Source organism: Camelus ferus, chromosome 19 (assembly GCF_009834535.1).
Source record: "Camelus ferus isolate YT-003-E chromosome 19, BCGSAC_Cfer_1.0, whole genome shotgun sequence".
Taxonomy (NCBI): domain Eukaryota; kingdom Metazoa; phylum Chordata; class Mammalia; order Artiodactyla; family Camelidae; genus Camelus; species Camelus ferus.
The window spans coordinates 19974162-19987453 of record NC_045714.1 but is presented as its reverse complement, the minus strand read 5'-3'; the positions used below and the strand labels follow the sequence as shown (position 1 = coordinate 19987453).

The 13292-nt window shown below is 45.7% G+C and overlaps 2 protein-coding genes and 1 pseudogene across 3 annotated transcripts in view; all 3 read left to right on the top strand.

Moving 5' to 3' along the window:
* The first annotated feature begins 3327 nt into the window (after positions 1-3327).
* LOC102515100 (protein PET117 homolog, mitochondrial) lies at positions 3328-6711 on the top strand. The gene is made up of 2 exons (XM_032461775.1): positions 3328-3471; positions 6530-6711. Exons 1-2 carry the CDS (start codon positions 3376-3378, stop codon positions 6677-6679), a joined length of 246 nt encoding a protein of 81 aa, XP_032317666.1. The 5' UTR covers positions 3328-3375; the 3' UTR covers positions 6680-6711.
* KAT14 (lysine acetyltransferase 14) overlaps positions 3333-13292 on the top strand; it is a 34000-nt gene continuing 24040 nt past the window's right edge. Inside the window, exons 1-4 of one of the 2 annotated variants that reach the window (XM_032461773.1) lie at positions 3333-3471; positions 6468-7237; positions 9173-9291; positions 13071-13192. In XM_032461773.1, coding sequence (XP_032317664.1) covers positions 6979-7237; positions 9173-9291; positions 13071-13192 — 500 coding nt within the window. In that variant the 5' untranslated portion in view covers positions 3333-3471; positions 6468-6978. Of the gene's footprint in view, positions 3472-6467; positions 7238-9172; positions 9292-13070; positions 13193-13292 lie in introns of those variants that run through there. The other variant, XM_032461774.1, reaches the window with a different exon arrangement.
* On the top strand, positions 8049-8206 carry LOC116658060 (annotated as a pseudogene).

Here is a 13292-nt window from a genome sequence, read left to right as displayed (position 1 = left end):
ATTTTGAGGGGAGGAGGTAATTAGACTTACTTGTCTTTAGAGCAGGTGCTGGGGATGGAACCCAGGACCTTGTCCATGCTGAGCATGCGCTCTACCACTTGAGCTATACCCTCCCCCCAAGATCTATTTTCTTAATATGAAAACATGAATATATGTATGTTCATGTATGACTGAAGCATTGTGCTGTACACCAGATATTGACCCAACACTGTAAACTGACTATACTTCAGTAAAAATACATATATATAAGAAAAAAATAGAGATATCACCCAGAAAAGAAAAGATCTACTCAGCAGATTTCAAGTATACAATATAGTAATTTTTTTTAATAGAAGTACTGGGTATTGAATCCACGACAGAAAAAACCTAAGTGTCCATTGCTGGATGAATGGATAAAGAAGTTGTGGTATATGTACACAACGAAATATTATTCATCCATGAAACAAGGAAATCTTGCCATTTGCAAAAATATGGATGAAGCTGGGACATTCATTATGCTAAGTGAAATAAGCTGGACTAAGAAAGACAATAATGTACGATCTGACTTATATGTGGAATCTAAACAACGTTGAAATCAAAGAAGCAGAGAGTGAAATGGTGGTTGCTAGGGACTGGGGTGGGGGCAGTGGGGGAAATGGGGGAAATACTGGTCAAAGGACAAACAGCTTTAAAAAGTGCACATTGCCTGAACATACTCAGCATCTGCATGTCATGAAGAGACATTTTTAATCCTCCCTGTGGGCGAGTGGTCCTCAATTTTAAAGCTTCCATGTTGTAGTAGAGACTGTCTTTACTTACCCCTGTGATTATACCAGGAGCACCTCTCACCTGGAGTCACCAATGGTTAAGCAGGACTTTTCCACTTAATCGGCATAGTGATGACTCACCACGGAGAGGAGGCGAGTGAGGAGTTCAAGACAAGTGAGCACCTGGCTCCTGGAGGAGATTTGCTGGAAGGTTGTAACTGAGAAGTGGGTCTTGAATCTTCTCCTGTGTTGGGTGATACTGACTCTGGAGCAGTAGATCCACACCCACGCTTAACTTTGGGGAGCAGTTAATTGCTGTTTTAGTTCTGGCCGCCATAACAGAAACACCATAGACCAAGTGGCTTATACAACAGAAACTGATTTCTCGTGGTTTTGGAGGCTGGGAAGTCTTAGATCAGGGTGCCTGCCTGGTCAGGTTCCAGTGAGGGCCCTCTTCCTGGTCTGCAGGTGCCAGCTCCCCGCTGTGTCCTCACTTGGGAGAGACAACAAGCTCCAGGCTCTTACTCTTCTTAGAAGGATGCTAATCCCATCATGGGGACCCCACCCTCATGACCTCATGGAACCTCCTTACCTCTAAAGACCCCACCTCATAATACCATTCCATTGGGAGTTACAATGTCAACATAAGAATGAGGGATACACAAACATGTAGAACAGAATTGCTACCTGATTGATAACAATCAGTTGTCTCCTCTGCCTTTTGTATTGTGACTATTTGATGGACCAGCCTGTCTTCCTTCCAGGCACTGAGCTGCTTGAGGGATGGGGACTACCTTGAATCCACTGCTCCTGGCAACTTCAGTCAAAGATTGTTGGGAAAAAAAAGAGCCAATCAATCAGCAAGTCTAGATTTTCCTTTTTGAAAATGTATTCATTAGTAAAAACTCTCCAAGTTGTCTCAGAAAACTGCTTTCGTTCAAACACACTGGACACGCTTAAAAATACACTCAGAACAGATGGAAATTTTTTTTTTATTAAAAAAAAATTCCCCCCGTAATGGAGGCACTGGGGATTGAACCCAGGACCTTGTGCACACCAAGCATGCGCATTACCACTGAGCAATACCCACTTATCCCCCAGAAATTAAAAAAAGTTGGTTTCAGTGTTTGACGGTATGCAGTCTCTCACCACCCAGTAATTTATGTGACAATAACCACAGAAAACACCCTATTTAGGTTTAGAAATATTTAAACAGATAATCCATTTCCGACTTTGACAGTTAACACATACAGGACTTTTAAAAAATAGAATAACAATACATTTCAAGAAGACAAATGGAAAAATCAGTCTTGATAGAATGAAAGGCTGATAGAATAAAGACCTAACTCTCTGATGTACGTTCTAAGGACATGCAGCTTTATTGAAGGCTCACTGACTTGGAGAAAAAATGTCTGGAGTCTACCACAAGTAAGAAGCAGTCTAACATAGTTTTTATTTCTTTAGAGAAATACGCAAATATGCCCTGAATTAAATTGCTTCTAACTCCAAGGTCTATTAGGGCAGGGACCCCGTTCCCCAATTCAATAGTACTTTCTCTGCTGAGAAAAATGCTGCAGACGAAATGACATTTGAAATGGGTATTTACATTTTAAAAATTATTTTTATCTTACTACGTTTCTTAAGAGCAACATTCACCTCATGTCTGGAATAGCCAAGCACTATAGAGATGAATGTCCTAATCAAGGCAGAGCCCAAATCAACAGCGTCCATAGTTGTTTGCACAGGAAGGAGTTCGTTCTCTGTGAATTTTAGAGGGAAAGAATGACTTAATAATAATACCTCTTCATTGAAAAGCCAAATGTCTGTCTCCGCCGTGCACAGTGCCTTACGCGGTTCCCCACTCGCTACTTCAATCATGTATGTTCCCAGTCACGTGGGCATCAATCCTGCCTTAGTGACGGCGGGAACCGGGTGTAGACGTGATCTATCTCTTAAGGATTACGTGGGCAGCAAGGTGACCAGCGCTTTCCGTATCAGGAAGCAAGGGGGTCCCGCTGCCCAGGGAGCGTGCTCTCTAGCCAGGAGGCGTTTCAATTTCAAGAAAAACCACACCCTGACCAGCCACCCTACAGAGTCAAGGTGAAAGCAGGTGACAATGTTTTACACGAGAAACTCCATTCCTAGGGGCACCTCGCCCGCCAAAGAGGCACCTGCGTTTGGTGAAGTTGGTATTGAGCAAAACAGCAAAGTGCTCAGAAGGGACGCGTGTGGTAGAGAGAGCCGCAAGGTACCCGGTCCGGAATCTCGACCCCGCGGACCCTCCAGGCCTGGAACCCCTGCCTGGAAGGTGCTGGGGCCAGCTTTGGGTCAGGACCCCTTAGACTTTGACTTTCGAGTGTTCCTCCCCGACCACCTGCAGGGTAGGGAGGGGTTCCCTCCTGTCCCGGGGCCCCACCCGGAGCCGCGCTGTCATCTGAGCTGGGACACAGATCGGCGCTCGGGCGCTCGGCTCTCGATTGCTCGTGCCTGGCGGCGGCTGGCGGCGCTCGTGGCGGCTGGGGCTCTGCGCTCGAGGGGTCGAGCCTGGTCCGCACCGGCAGCGACGCGCGCTCGGCGGCGGCCGCGGGGCCTCAGGCGCGGGGAGGAGGCCGCGGCGGCGGGCGTGGGGATGTCGAGGAGCTCGAAGGTGGTGCTGGGCCTGTCGGTGGTGCTGACGGCGGCCACCGTGGCTGGCGTGCATGTGAAGCAGCGGCTGGACCAGCAGGTTGGTGTCACGTGACCGCTTCTTCCGGGCCCCGCGCGGCCGCGGCGACCTCGACCTCGGGCCTGGGGTCTGACTCCGCGTGGCTCCCCGCTTCCTCCTCTCCTTTCCTGCCTCCCCGTCCCCTCCTCTCTCCTCCTCCGCGGCCGCGTGTCCTCGAGGCCGGGGGACCGCTCCGGGGGCCGCCAGCGGTCCCTTCTCGAGTCGGAGCCCCCCTGCAGGGATACGGCCCCCTGAGCATCTGGAAAGTAGAGGCGGGGAGGGGGCTGCTTTCGGCCGGTTACCGCCTGTCCCCACCCCCACGCGCAGGTTGGGTTCTCCCGTGTTCAGATGCTAGAGAGACTTTATCCCGCGGTAAAGAAGGCAGCCCCGCATCCCTCTTCGTGCCTTTGGCCAAGGTACTTGGTGAGATACTTGTCTGTGTGTGTGTCTCTTTCTTCCTTTTTAAGGAACAGTTTGCCATGGAAACTAGATTCTGGGAACGGTAGAGATACCAGCCTCCACATTTTCCTTTTTCGGTACTTTTATTTCTGGAAATATACGTGACTTACTGCTCAGTGGGCTGACCGTCCACGCTGTGTCCCTCGGTCATACTTTTCTCCCCTTTTCAAGTTGGCAAACATTTAATGGCCGATCTCTGCACCAGGGTCCACTCTAGGCGCTTTGGGAAACAAAAGGAGGCGCAGCTGCTCCTGAGACTGTAAATGATTGAAAACAGTGCTGAAGGTGGAGCGTGAGAAGGGGCAGCCAGGTGGGTGCGGGTGTTAGGGTGGAGCCTGGTTTGCCGACGGTGGAAGTCATGAATCAGTAGTAAACGGGCGTGTGTCGCCTTGGACTGTGCCCTGCGCTTGGTGTGAAGTCTTTGTCCTCGGACACACTGTGGAAATCAGAGGAGAGGAAGCCTTAGATGATACAAAGAATTTAGAGGGAAACGGAATGATTAATGATGACAGGGCCTGGAAGAGATTGGAGATTTGGGATTAAAGTAGAGGTTGTCGGGGTAGCTTTTGGAACACAGGAGACTTCCTCCTCTAAGAAGGAAAAGATGGTGATGGGGAGAAAATTTGAGATGGGGTAGAGAATAGTATGTTGGATGTAGCTCTGAAGTCAGTGGCGGGATTTTCAGTGTAGTGTCGGGTTGGTTAAAAGCCTGGTTCTGACCTGTAGCTGCACATTCGATTGTTCTGGGGAGTTTTTACCATGTAACAGGTTGGACCCTGCCCCAGACCTGTTAAACGAGAATCTCTTGGGGATGGTGATCCCTCTTAGGTATGTTTTAAAAGTGGCTCCGGGATTCTAACGTGCAGCCAGGGTTGGGAACCACAGTTAGCGCAAGAACAGGAAGATTTAGACACCTGGAAATTAGAGGTGAAGATTAACCAAAGTAATCTGTGTTTATTTTACACCCAGTCACTCATTTTGGGCTTCCTTTCTTGCAGTGGGAGCGAGTAGGTCAAGTGGTATGACACGGTGGGTGTGTTGGAAGGTTCAAGGAAGCGAGAAATAAGATGACTCCTGCCTTCAGTTGTTGACTGCCACATACCAGGCACTGTACTTACAGCACTGTACACACAGCATCTTTAATCCTCACAGGAACTCAGCCAAACCTGCAGTACTGCACGAGGAGCCAGGGCTTTAGGTGTTAGAGGTCTTGGCGGTTAGGAAGATGTCCCAGGAAGGATGTGCGAGGCAGTCAGAGACCTTGAAACTTGGAAGAAGGTAGCAAGCAATGGCTGGAGAACAAGGTCTGTGCCACATGCTCAAGTCTGAGAAAGGAAGGGAGGACCTCAGAGGTGAGTGTGGAGAGTGATTCCAGCGGACAGTGTGGGCTTCAAGGACTGGGTGGAGTGTGTAGTGAGGAGTAGGAGACAGGAAGAGCTGGGGGTGGGGAAGCAAGGAGTGAGCGCCTCCATTTCTGTCTGGAAATCTCTGAAAGAGTGTGGGGTTCAAGAAAGTTGGTTTTCAGTTTTGTTCAGTCCCAGGACTCTTAAGTTCCCCAGCTCCCCCGAAATGGGGAATGAGCCTCTAGGTCTAGAGAAGGTCCAGCAAGTAGGTACTTGGTGATTTTTAAAGATAGACATAATGGTAATTAAAAGAAAACATAACCCATGCCCTACCCGCATTATTCTGTCAAACAAGGCCGCTGTTAAAAAGTTAATTTATTTTGTCAGGGGGCAGGTATAGCTCAGTGGTAGGGCATATGTGTAGCATGCATGAGGTCCTGGGCTCAATCCCCAGTACCTCCATTAAAAAGTAAAATAAATGAATAAAAACCTAATTACCTCCTCCCAAAGTTATTATTTTGTGACCTATAACTATAAAATGTTAGTTATTAGTAGTTATTATTTTGTGACCTATAACTATAAAATGTTAGTTATTAGTAGTGACTGAACTGATGCTTTAAAAAGTTTCATCTTATGTACCAGGTCCATGTTCTGGTATTCTCTGCCTGTCACTGGTGCTTATCAAAGTAACTACAATTGATGGGCTTTTATTTTTTCCTCTGCTAGTAACATTCTTTTCCCCCTCTTCTCTTCCTATCAATTTATGTAATTGATAGGAATTCTCGGTAATTTTTAGTTTTTCTCCTTACATGCTACAAGAAGCCAGGTTCTTTACTTTCTTGCATCCTTACAGTTTGTTCAAATTTTAATAATTTTTTTCTCTCATGTTTATTATGGCTAGGATAATTGCTGATAGGAATGTAGTTCACAGTTACTCTGGTAACTCAAGTTTTTAAAAGCATCGTGTATCAGTTAAACTTTTAAAATGCAGCGTAGTGGCAGTCTTTTTTTTTAATTGTTATTTCCCATTATACTAAATGATGAGGAATTTCTTAAAGTAGAAGTCATTTCAGTAATAATTGTAGCACCCTACCAAATTAATTTGATGGTTTCTTTATTACATTTACATTTATACAGAAGGTTAAAATAGTGATTGGGTACTTGGAATCTAAAAGTTTTAAGTGTATTTTGGTAACACTGTGTTTTGGATTTCAGTGGCACCAGGATGGGAACCACCTGTTCAGGGTGTTACTGAAATCTGTTTCTCACGTTTTTAGAGGCTTCGTGATGGAGTGATCAGAGACATTGAAAGGCAAAATCGGAAAAAAGAAAACATTCGTCTTTTGGGAGAACAGATTATTCTGACTGAGCAACTTGAAGCAGAAAGAGAGAAGATGGTGTTGGCAAAAGGATCTCAAAAAACATGACTTGAAATGAATGTGAAATATCGATGGAACAGACAACGTTGAGTGTGTGTGTGTGAGTGAGTGTTGGTGAACAGCTTAGTGAAATCTTCAGCTTTTTTTTGGTCACTTATCCTTTTAAACTTGATCAAAAAATAGGACAGTGGATCATATATTCTAAACAGTTGTTTTAAGAGCCCCTGAGTAAAGATGGGCACATGCTCTTCTGAAGCAGTTGTGGGATCCTGCTAGGAGCCCTTCAAGCTCGGTGTCCAGAGCTGAGGATTGTCCCCAAGGAGCACTCTGGACCTGCAGAAGGAGGGATGGAGAGTAACATCCACCTGAGCAGCTTGATCAGCCGGCACGATGACGAAGCCACGAGAACGTCAACCTCGGAAGGGCTGGAGGAGGGCGAGGTGGAGGGGGAGACGCTCTTGATTGTTGAATCGGAGGACCAAGCGTCCGTGGACTTGTCCCATGACCAGAGCGGGGATTCGCTCAACAGTGACGAAGGAGATGTGTCGTGGATGGAGGAGCAGCTGTCCTACTTCTGTGACAAGTGTCAGAAGTGGATCCCGGCCAGTAAGGAGCTTCTCAATTCCTTTGCTTTGTCAGTTCCTATGTGTAGGTTTGTTTTTCCAACCTGTGAAAGAAACACGAATGTAAAATAGACCTAAATAAAAAGATAACTGTTACATCTATTGTTAGTTTTAGTTGATTAACTGCAAAATTATATAAAACAGACACATTTGTACTGCTAAATATTACTGCCAACCTCCATTACCTTGTTAAATTAACATTCTTGATTGTAACCCAATAAAGTTAGAAAATTGGAAATCCTGTGTTACTTAAAGAATTAGCCACATTATTCTATCACGATAACGTTATTGTGGATTTGGGGCCAAATTCTAGGCCCAGCATAGAACTGAAGGTCAGGCTCATAAGAATGACCCTGGTGATATTTAACTCACAGGGAAAATGACTGCAAGGTATGCTGATGTAAGGTCGGAATTAGCAGCTGACAGTGCTTTGTGCCCTAGGGCCGTTCCTGTTCGCTGCTTGCTGCCTCCTTCATCTGCAGGCAGTAGTTACACACACGCGTGCTCTCCTGACAGCGCAGTTCTTCACCTCAGTCTCTTCCGCTGTCAGCTTCCAGCTCTCAGGGCACCAGGACTCTTACCCAACAGGATTTTCCCATTAAGCAGAGACTAGTAAAGACATATGTACTAGAGGGATATTTTGTGTAATAGAATTTGTAACTAGGTCAGAGAAATTTACGTGTGTGTACGTATGTATGTATTACTGTGAAGTGGGTCGTTTTCAGGTATGTAGGGATGTTTTTAAGATGGATTCAACTCTTCAGATTAACAGTTACTTTAATAAATGAATACCAATCACTTCTCAGCTAAGATCAAATGTAGTATCTATTCTTATCAGTTTAATACATTAATACTATTTTCACAGAAAACAAACCTAAAATTTATTGCATGTGAGCTAGTTTTTGCTTCCGAGCTGTCTCTGCTTATAAATTCAGGGTTCTGCCTAAAAGTCTCAGTGGCTTCCCCACATCCTCACAGCATACGTTTCACAGCACACTTCCTGAGGGCCCTGCTGCCTCTCCAGCCTCTCCTTAGTGTCCTCCTGTCCCCACACATAGACACAACGTGGCTGCAGCACAGGTGAACTTACAATTCTCCACAAGTACTTCTCAGTCCCTAGGACTTTGTGCATTTAAATGTTCTCTGGCCTCCACACTCCCCACCCCCATTACAACACACAAGCACCTCTTTTCACCTGCCCATTCTAGCCATCCTTCCTGCCCCGTCACCCCACTTTCTCTAGCTCTGCTGTCTCCCTGCCCTGGTGGGCACCTCTGTGTGCCCTCATGTTGCCCTGTGGCGCCCATCACGTTCCACTCCAGTGGTTTTCACGTCTCCCAGAGCATCAGCATCACTTGGGAAGTGTCCAAAATGCCCTGCTTCTAGAGGTTGATTTATTTCACGTGGGCTCAGCTCAGCCATATTTAAAGCAAAAAACAACCCCCCACGGTGAGGAAGAGAACCCCTGTGCTGCTGGGACTACCTCCTTGCTCCTGTGCAGCCCACCCAGCATTTGTGAGCCTCTGGGAAGTGGCACCATGTCGTCTTGGGTGTTGTGTTTCCGGTTCCCAGTGCCTGGCTCAGTGGGAGCTCTGAGATGTTTTGGAAGAATGTGGGAAGAGACCTGTAGGAGTCAGGGAAGTTAACAGTTGGGTAGCCAGTGAGAGCAATCCTACCTGCTTTTCCAGTGTCTCCCGAAAGTTAGGGAACAACAGATCTATCTCAGCCGCCATGCACTTGATGTTGGAAGAATACAAATCTTCTGTACTGCCTTCCCCACCCCATCCTGCCGTCTTGGGTTGGCTGGAAAAAAAAAGGAAAACAGCCTGGGAAACTTGGAATATGATGGATAAGTTGAACCTTTGGGTTACCTCTGCTCTGGACAGACTTGTGACGTGCCTTTTTGTTTTTCTCCTAGGTCAGCTGAGGGAACAGCTCAGTTACCTTAAGGGTGATAATTTTTTTAGGTTTACTTGTTCCGATTGCTCAGACAATGGCAAGGAGCAGTACGAGAGACTGAAGCTGACGTGGCAGCAAGTGAGTAAAAAGCCCTCCCCTGCGCTTCATGAGGCTGGTACCCCAGGAATGTATTGGGATGAGTGTCTAGAGAATGAGGAACTAAACGTAGGAGCTTTGAAGTTGTTTTGAGGGTCACTTTATTTCACAGTGAAAATCATACACGAATATGTGGAGAAAGGAGTTCTGGGTAAAAGTACCCACTGCTAACTTAGTGAATCGGGGGTGAGATTTTTGAGAATCTAACCCACACGGTTTCATTTATGTGTAATACCAAACTGATTTTAATTGAAGAGGTTCACATTTTTTCTTATAGCTATTTTTAGAAAACTAAAACCATTTTTTAAAATGTAAAGATGTTGAATCACTGTGCTGTACACCTGACAGTAACACAGTATTGTCAAGCAACCGTGCTTCAATTTAAAAAAAGGAAAGAAAAGATGGCCGCCCTGATCTCAACCAGTTGCGGCCTGAACAGCATCTTTTAACTGATTGTTGTCTTCATTTTTTTGGTTTGTTTTTACAGTGATATGTTATAACAAGGCACCAAATATACATGCAGTCTTTGAGTTCTAAGAATGTATGAATTAGACATTGCTCATTTGGTTTTTATATTTATTCTACAAAAATTGAGTGCATGTGATGAACCAGGCACTATTCCAGGCCTGGAAAGTAGAATCTGTTCAAGACCAGCTGATTCTCTTTCAGCTCTTTCTTCTTCAGGGGGAGCAGGACAGCCCAGCCCCCTGCCCCTGGCAGCTGACATTCTAGACATTTATTTCAGACAGTAAACAGACAAATGAACAAGTTAATTGCCTCCAGCACTTCTTGCTATGAAGGAAATAAACAGGATAATGAGTAAGAGATTTTAGATTATACCCTCTAAGCCACTTAAGGTGTTACATTGTAGCTGTGTGAGCAGCCTGGACTGTTACCTTAATCATCAGTGCTTTATTAGGGCATCTCCTAATGAAATCTGTCAGTGGCGAGTGGGGGAGCCTCTTTGGGCTTGCCTGAAAATGTGTAGGTAGGAAACAAAGGGGGAAAGAAAGAAAATGCAGGGAAGTTTGTGCTGAGCATACAGTCTCATGAACATTATAATTGGGATTTTTTTTTTTCAAAGTGTCCATGGGATACTATGTCTCGGCAAGGTCAGACTGACATCCACAGATGTTTCTGACAGGTGCACCAAGGCAGATTTGCTTTTGCTTTTGGCCTGCAAGAAGTTTCTCATAAAGCTGTAAAATGGAAGAAGAGCAACTGTGTGTAACAGGGGTCTCTGCAGAGGTTCTTTTTCAAGGAAAAACTGGCTTTTGATTATATTGCTAAGACTGTGCCCTGCTGGCTCAGTTTGCACATTTAATCAGGCCAGCATCACTCGATTATTTTCTTTTTTTTTACTTCCAAGAGACACACAGGTGGTGGGTAGCAAGTTCCCTGGGATGGTGACCTGTAAACTGGGGCCAGACACGTCTGGTCCGGGGAGGAGTGCTGACCGCGCTTTCTGGTCGCATCCATTTCCCCTTCAGCCTGTGTCTTGTGCAGGAGCTGGAAGTGGATCAGTTGGTCTTGAGTAGATTCTGTTGACGTCACATTCTAATTGGAATGTGGGTTTTCTATCATTTTAAATCTTAAACTTTGTTGATTTATCAAAGTAATAAGTAGGAATGTTCTTTTATGTTACAGAATACCAGCAGGAGAGAGGTGTGGTCTCCTGATTAAGAGACCCCTTTCTTCTCTGCCCTCCCTGTGTCTTCTCCTCCTCCTTGGTGACTCAGGAACATCAGTTTGAAACGTAGGGGAAACTGTCGAGTGTTTGGGAAGGCTAGGTAGTCCGTACACTCTTGTCCTGGGCACTCACTACTTTTCCAGGTTGTCTTCAGCGGGTACTTGGGAGGTGCCCACCGGGCTGTGCCGGCCTGAGCGGGGGCTTGGGGAGGCGCCAGTCCACGAGGCCGGCCGGTTACTGTGACCTTGGGCTGGCGGTGTGACAGCAGAAGACTAAACTGGGATTCATTCTTTAAGATTACAGGTTCCGGGAGAGGGGAAAACCATGTCCTTCCTGTACTGGGCTTGTAGTTTTCCCAGTCAATTGGGTGATAATAGGAGAAGTTATTTTCAAGTAAATATGTGGATTTTAACTTTTTAAAGTCATGAAATATTTCAAATATGAAAAAGCACCAGAAATGAAACATCACACTTGTGTCTGTACCACTGAGATGAATAGTGAACACATTTCTGAGTTACGGTAGGGTCTGAATGTGGGCAGAAGAGCCTGTTCCATCCTTTTCTTAAGGTATTTCTTTAACAGTAGCTTTAAAAATTGTAGTAAAATATACATAATCTAAAAGTTTACCATCTTAACCATTTTTAAGCACACAAGTCAGTGGCATTAACATCACATTGTTTTGCAACCATCACCACCATCCATCTCCAAACAGCCTCATCTCGAACTGAAATCCTGTGTCCATTAAACAGTAACTCCCCAGGAACAGTAACTGTTCAAAGGGCCATGTTTGTTGGCTGATGTAGACCTGATGCAGAAGTAAGTGGAAGAATTTGCAAAGTCTGTTCATGGGACCAGTTGTTTGTCAGACCATCTGCAGGTTTTACAAGTTTAAGGAGGAGGGAGCTGAGACGGATAGCGGAAGCGTCAGAATTCCCCAGCGCCTTGAGGCTGTAGTTGTGGGCCCTCCTGTCGGAGCAGACCTCTGGGACCTGGTGCTGGGAACAGCGATGCTGGGGAGTGTGAACTTCAGTATAGACTCCTGACAGCTTTGGGAGGCTCCTTATAGGAAGAAGAATTATTTAAGGCTTCTTAGATTCTCTGTCCCCTTTTCAACTTCCTTGGCCTAAAATTAGTCATCATTTTTATCAGGTTGAAAACATGGTTGTGAATAGCTTGTAGAGTTTCTTGTCCATTTACAATTACAAAATTGCATTTAGATGCAAAGAGAAATGTCTGAGAGGGCAGTCACTGAAAATGTTAAAAAGGGTTATTTCTTGATGGTGGATTTAAAGTGATTTTTACTTCCTTTTCCTTCTATCATTGAAGTCTTTTACGGTGAGCATGTGTTATTTATATTTCTGGAAAATAGTTCCCCATTTGGGGCCATGAATTCATTACCTGTAAAATACGAGATACGGGGTCTCTTGTGGAGCTGGGGCAGGGGCTTGGAGGGGGCGGTGTCCTGCTCTCAGAGGGTGGGCCGGGCAGCCAGGCCTTTCAGGTCCCTGCCCCTGAGTCTATGCTGATTGCGTCTCAGTAAAGGTTCCCACAGCTGAGAAAGGCTAAACTCAGAGTGGGTGGTGCCTCACATCATCTTCAGCTCTGAAATTCTGAGAGACTTTTCTTTCTGCCCTTTAAGGAGCTTAGAAAAGTGTATTTACAGGGATGATGTTCAGAATATTAAAACAGGTCAGCCCTGTCTGTCAGAAGTGCTGGCTGGAGCCTCATAATACCAGGAGTTAACATGTCATTGAGTGCTGCCTTGTGAGTGATGGGGAAACCGGGTGGGGCTGCTTAGGGCAGTAGTCACTTACAACTCTTTGAGCCACACGTCAGCCTTGCCCATGGAACACATAAGGAACAACCGCATGTCATTAAGAGGATTAGTGGTAGATTCATCCATTGAAAGTGAAAAAGGAGGTACAGTTCTGTACTGAGGACATCCCAGGACACTGTCCTTCCTCTTCCCCTCCATTCCTCACTCTTCCAAGACGCAAGATCAGACGTTCCCCCTAAAGTGCCGCGTCCTGCATCCTGCTTTTCTACCAGCTTCGTTTCGTTTGTGTTTCAGGTGGTCATGTTGGCCATGTACAACCTGTCCCTGGAGGGAAGTGGACGGCAAGGCTACTTCAGGTGGAAGGAAGATATCTGCGCTTTTATTGAGAAGCATTGGGCATTTTTACTCGGGAACAGGTATTTTAAAAAATCTTACGCTTGAATGAAGATGTAAAGAACAAAGCATCCGAGACTCGGGACAGCCTAGTGCAGGCTTTTAGAGAATTATTTACTTGTG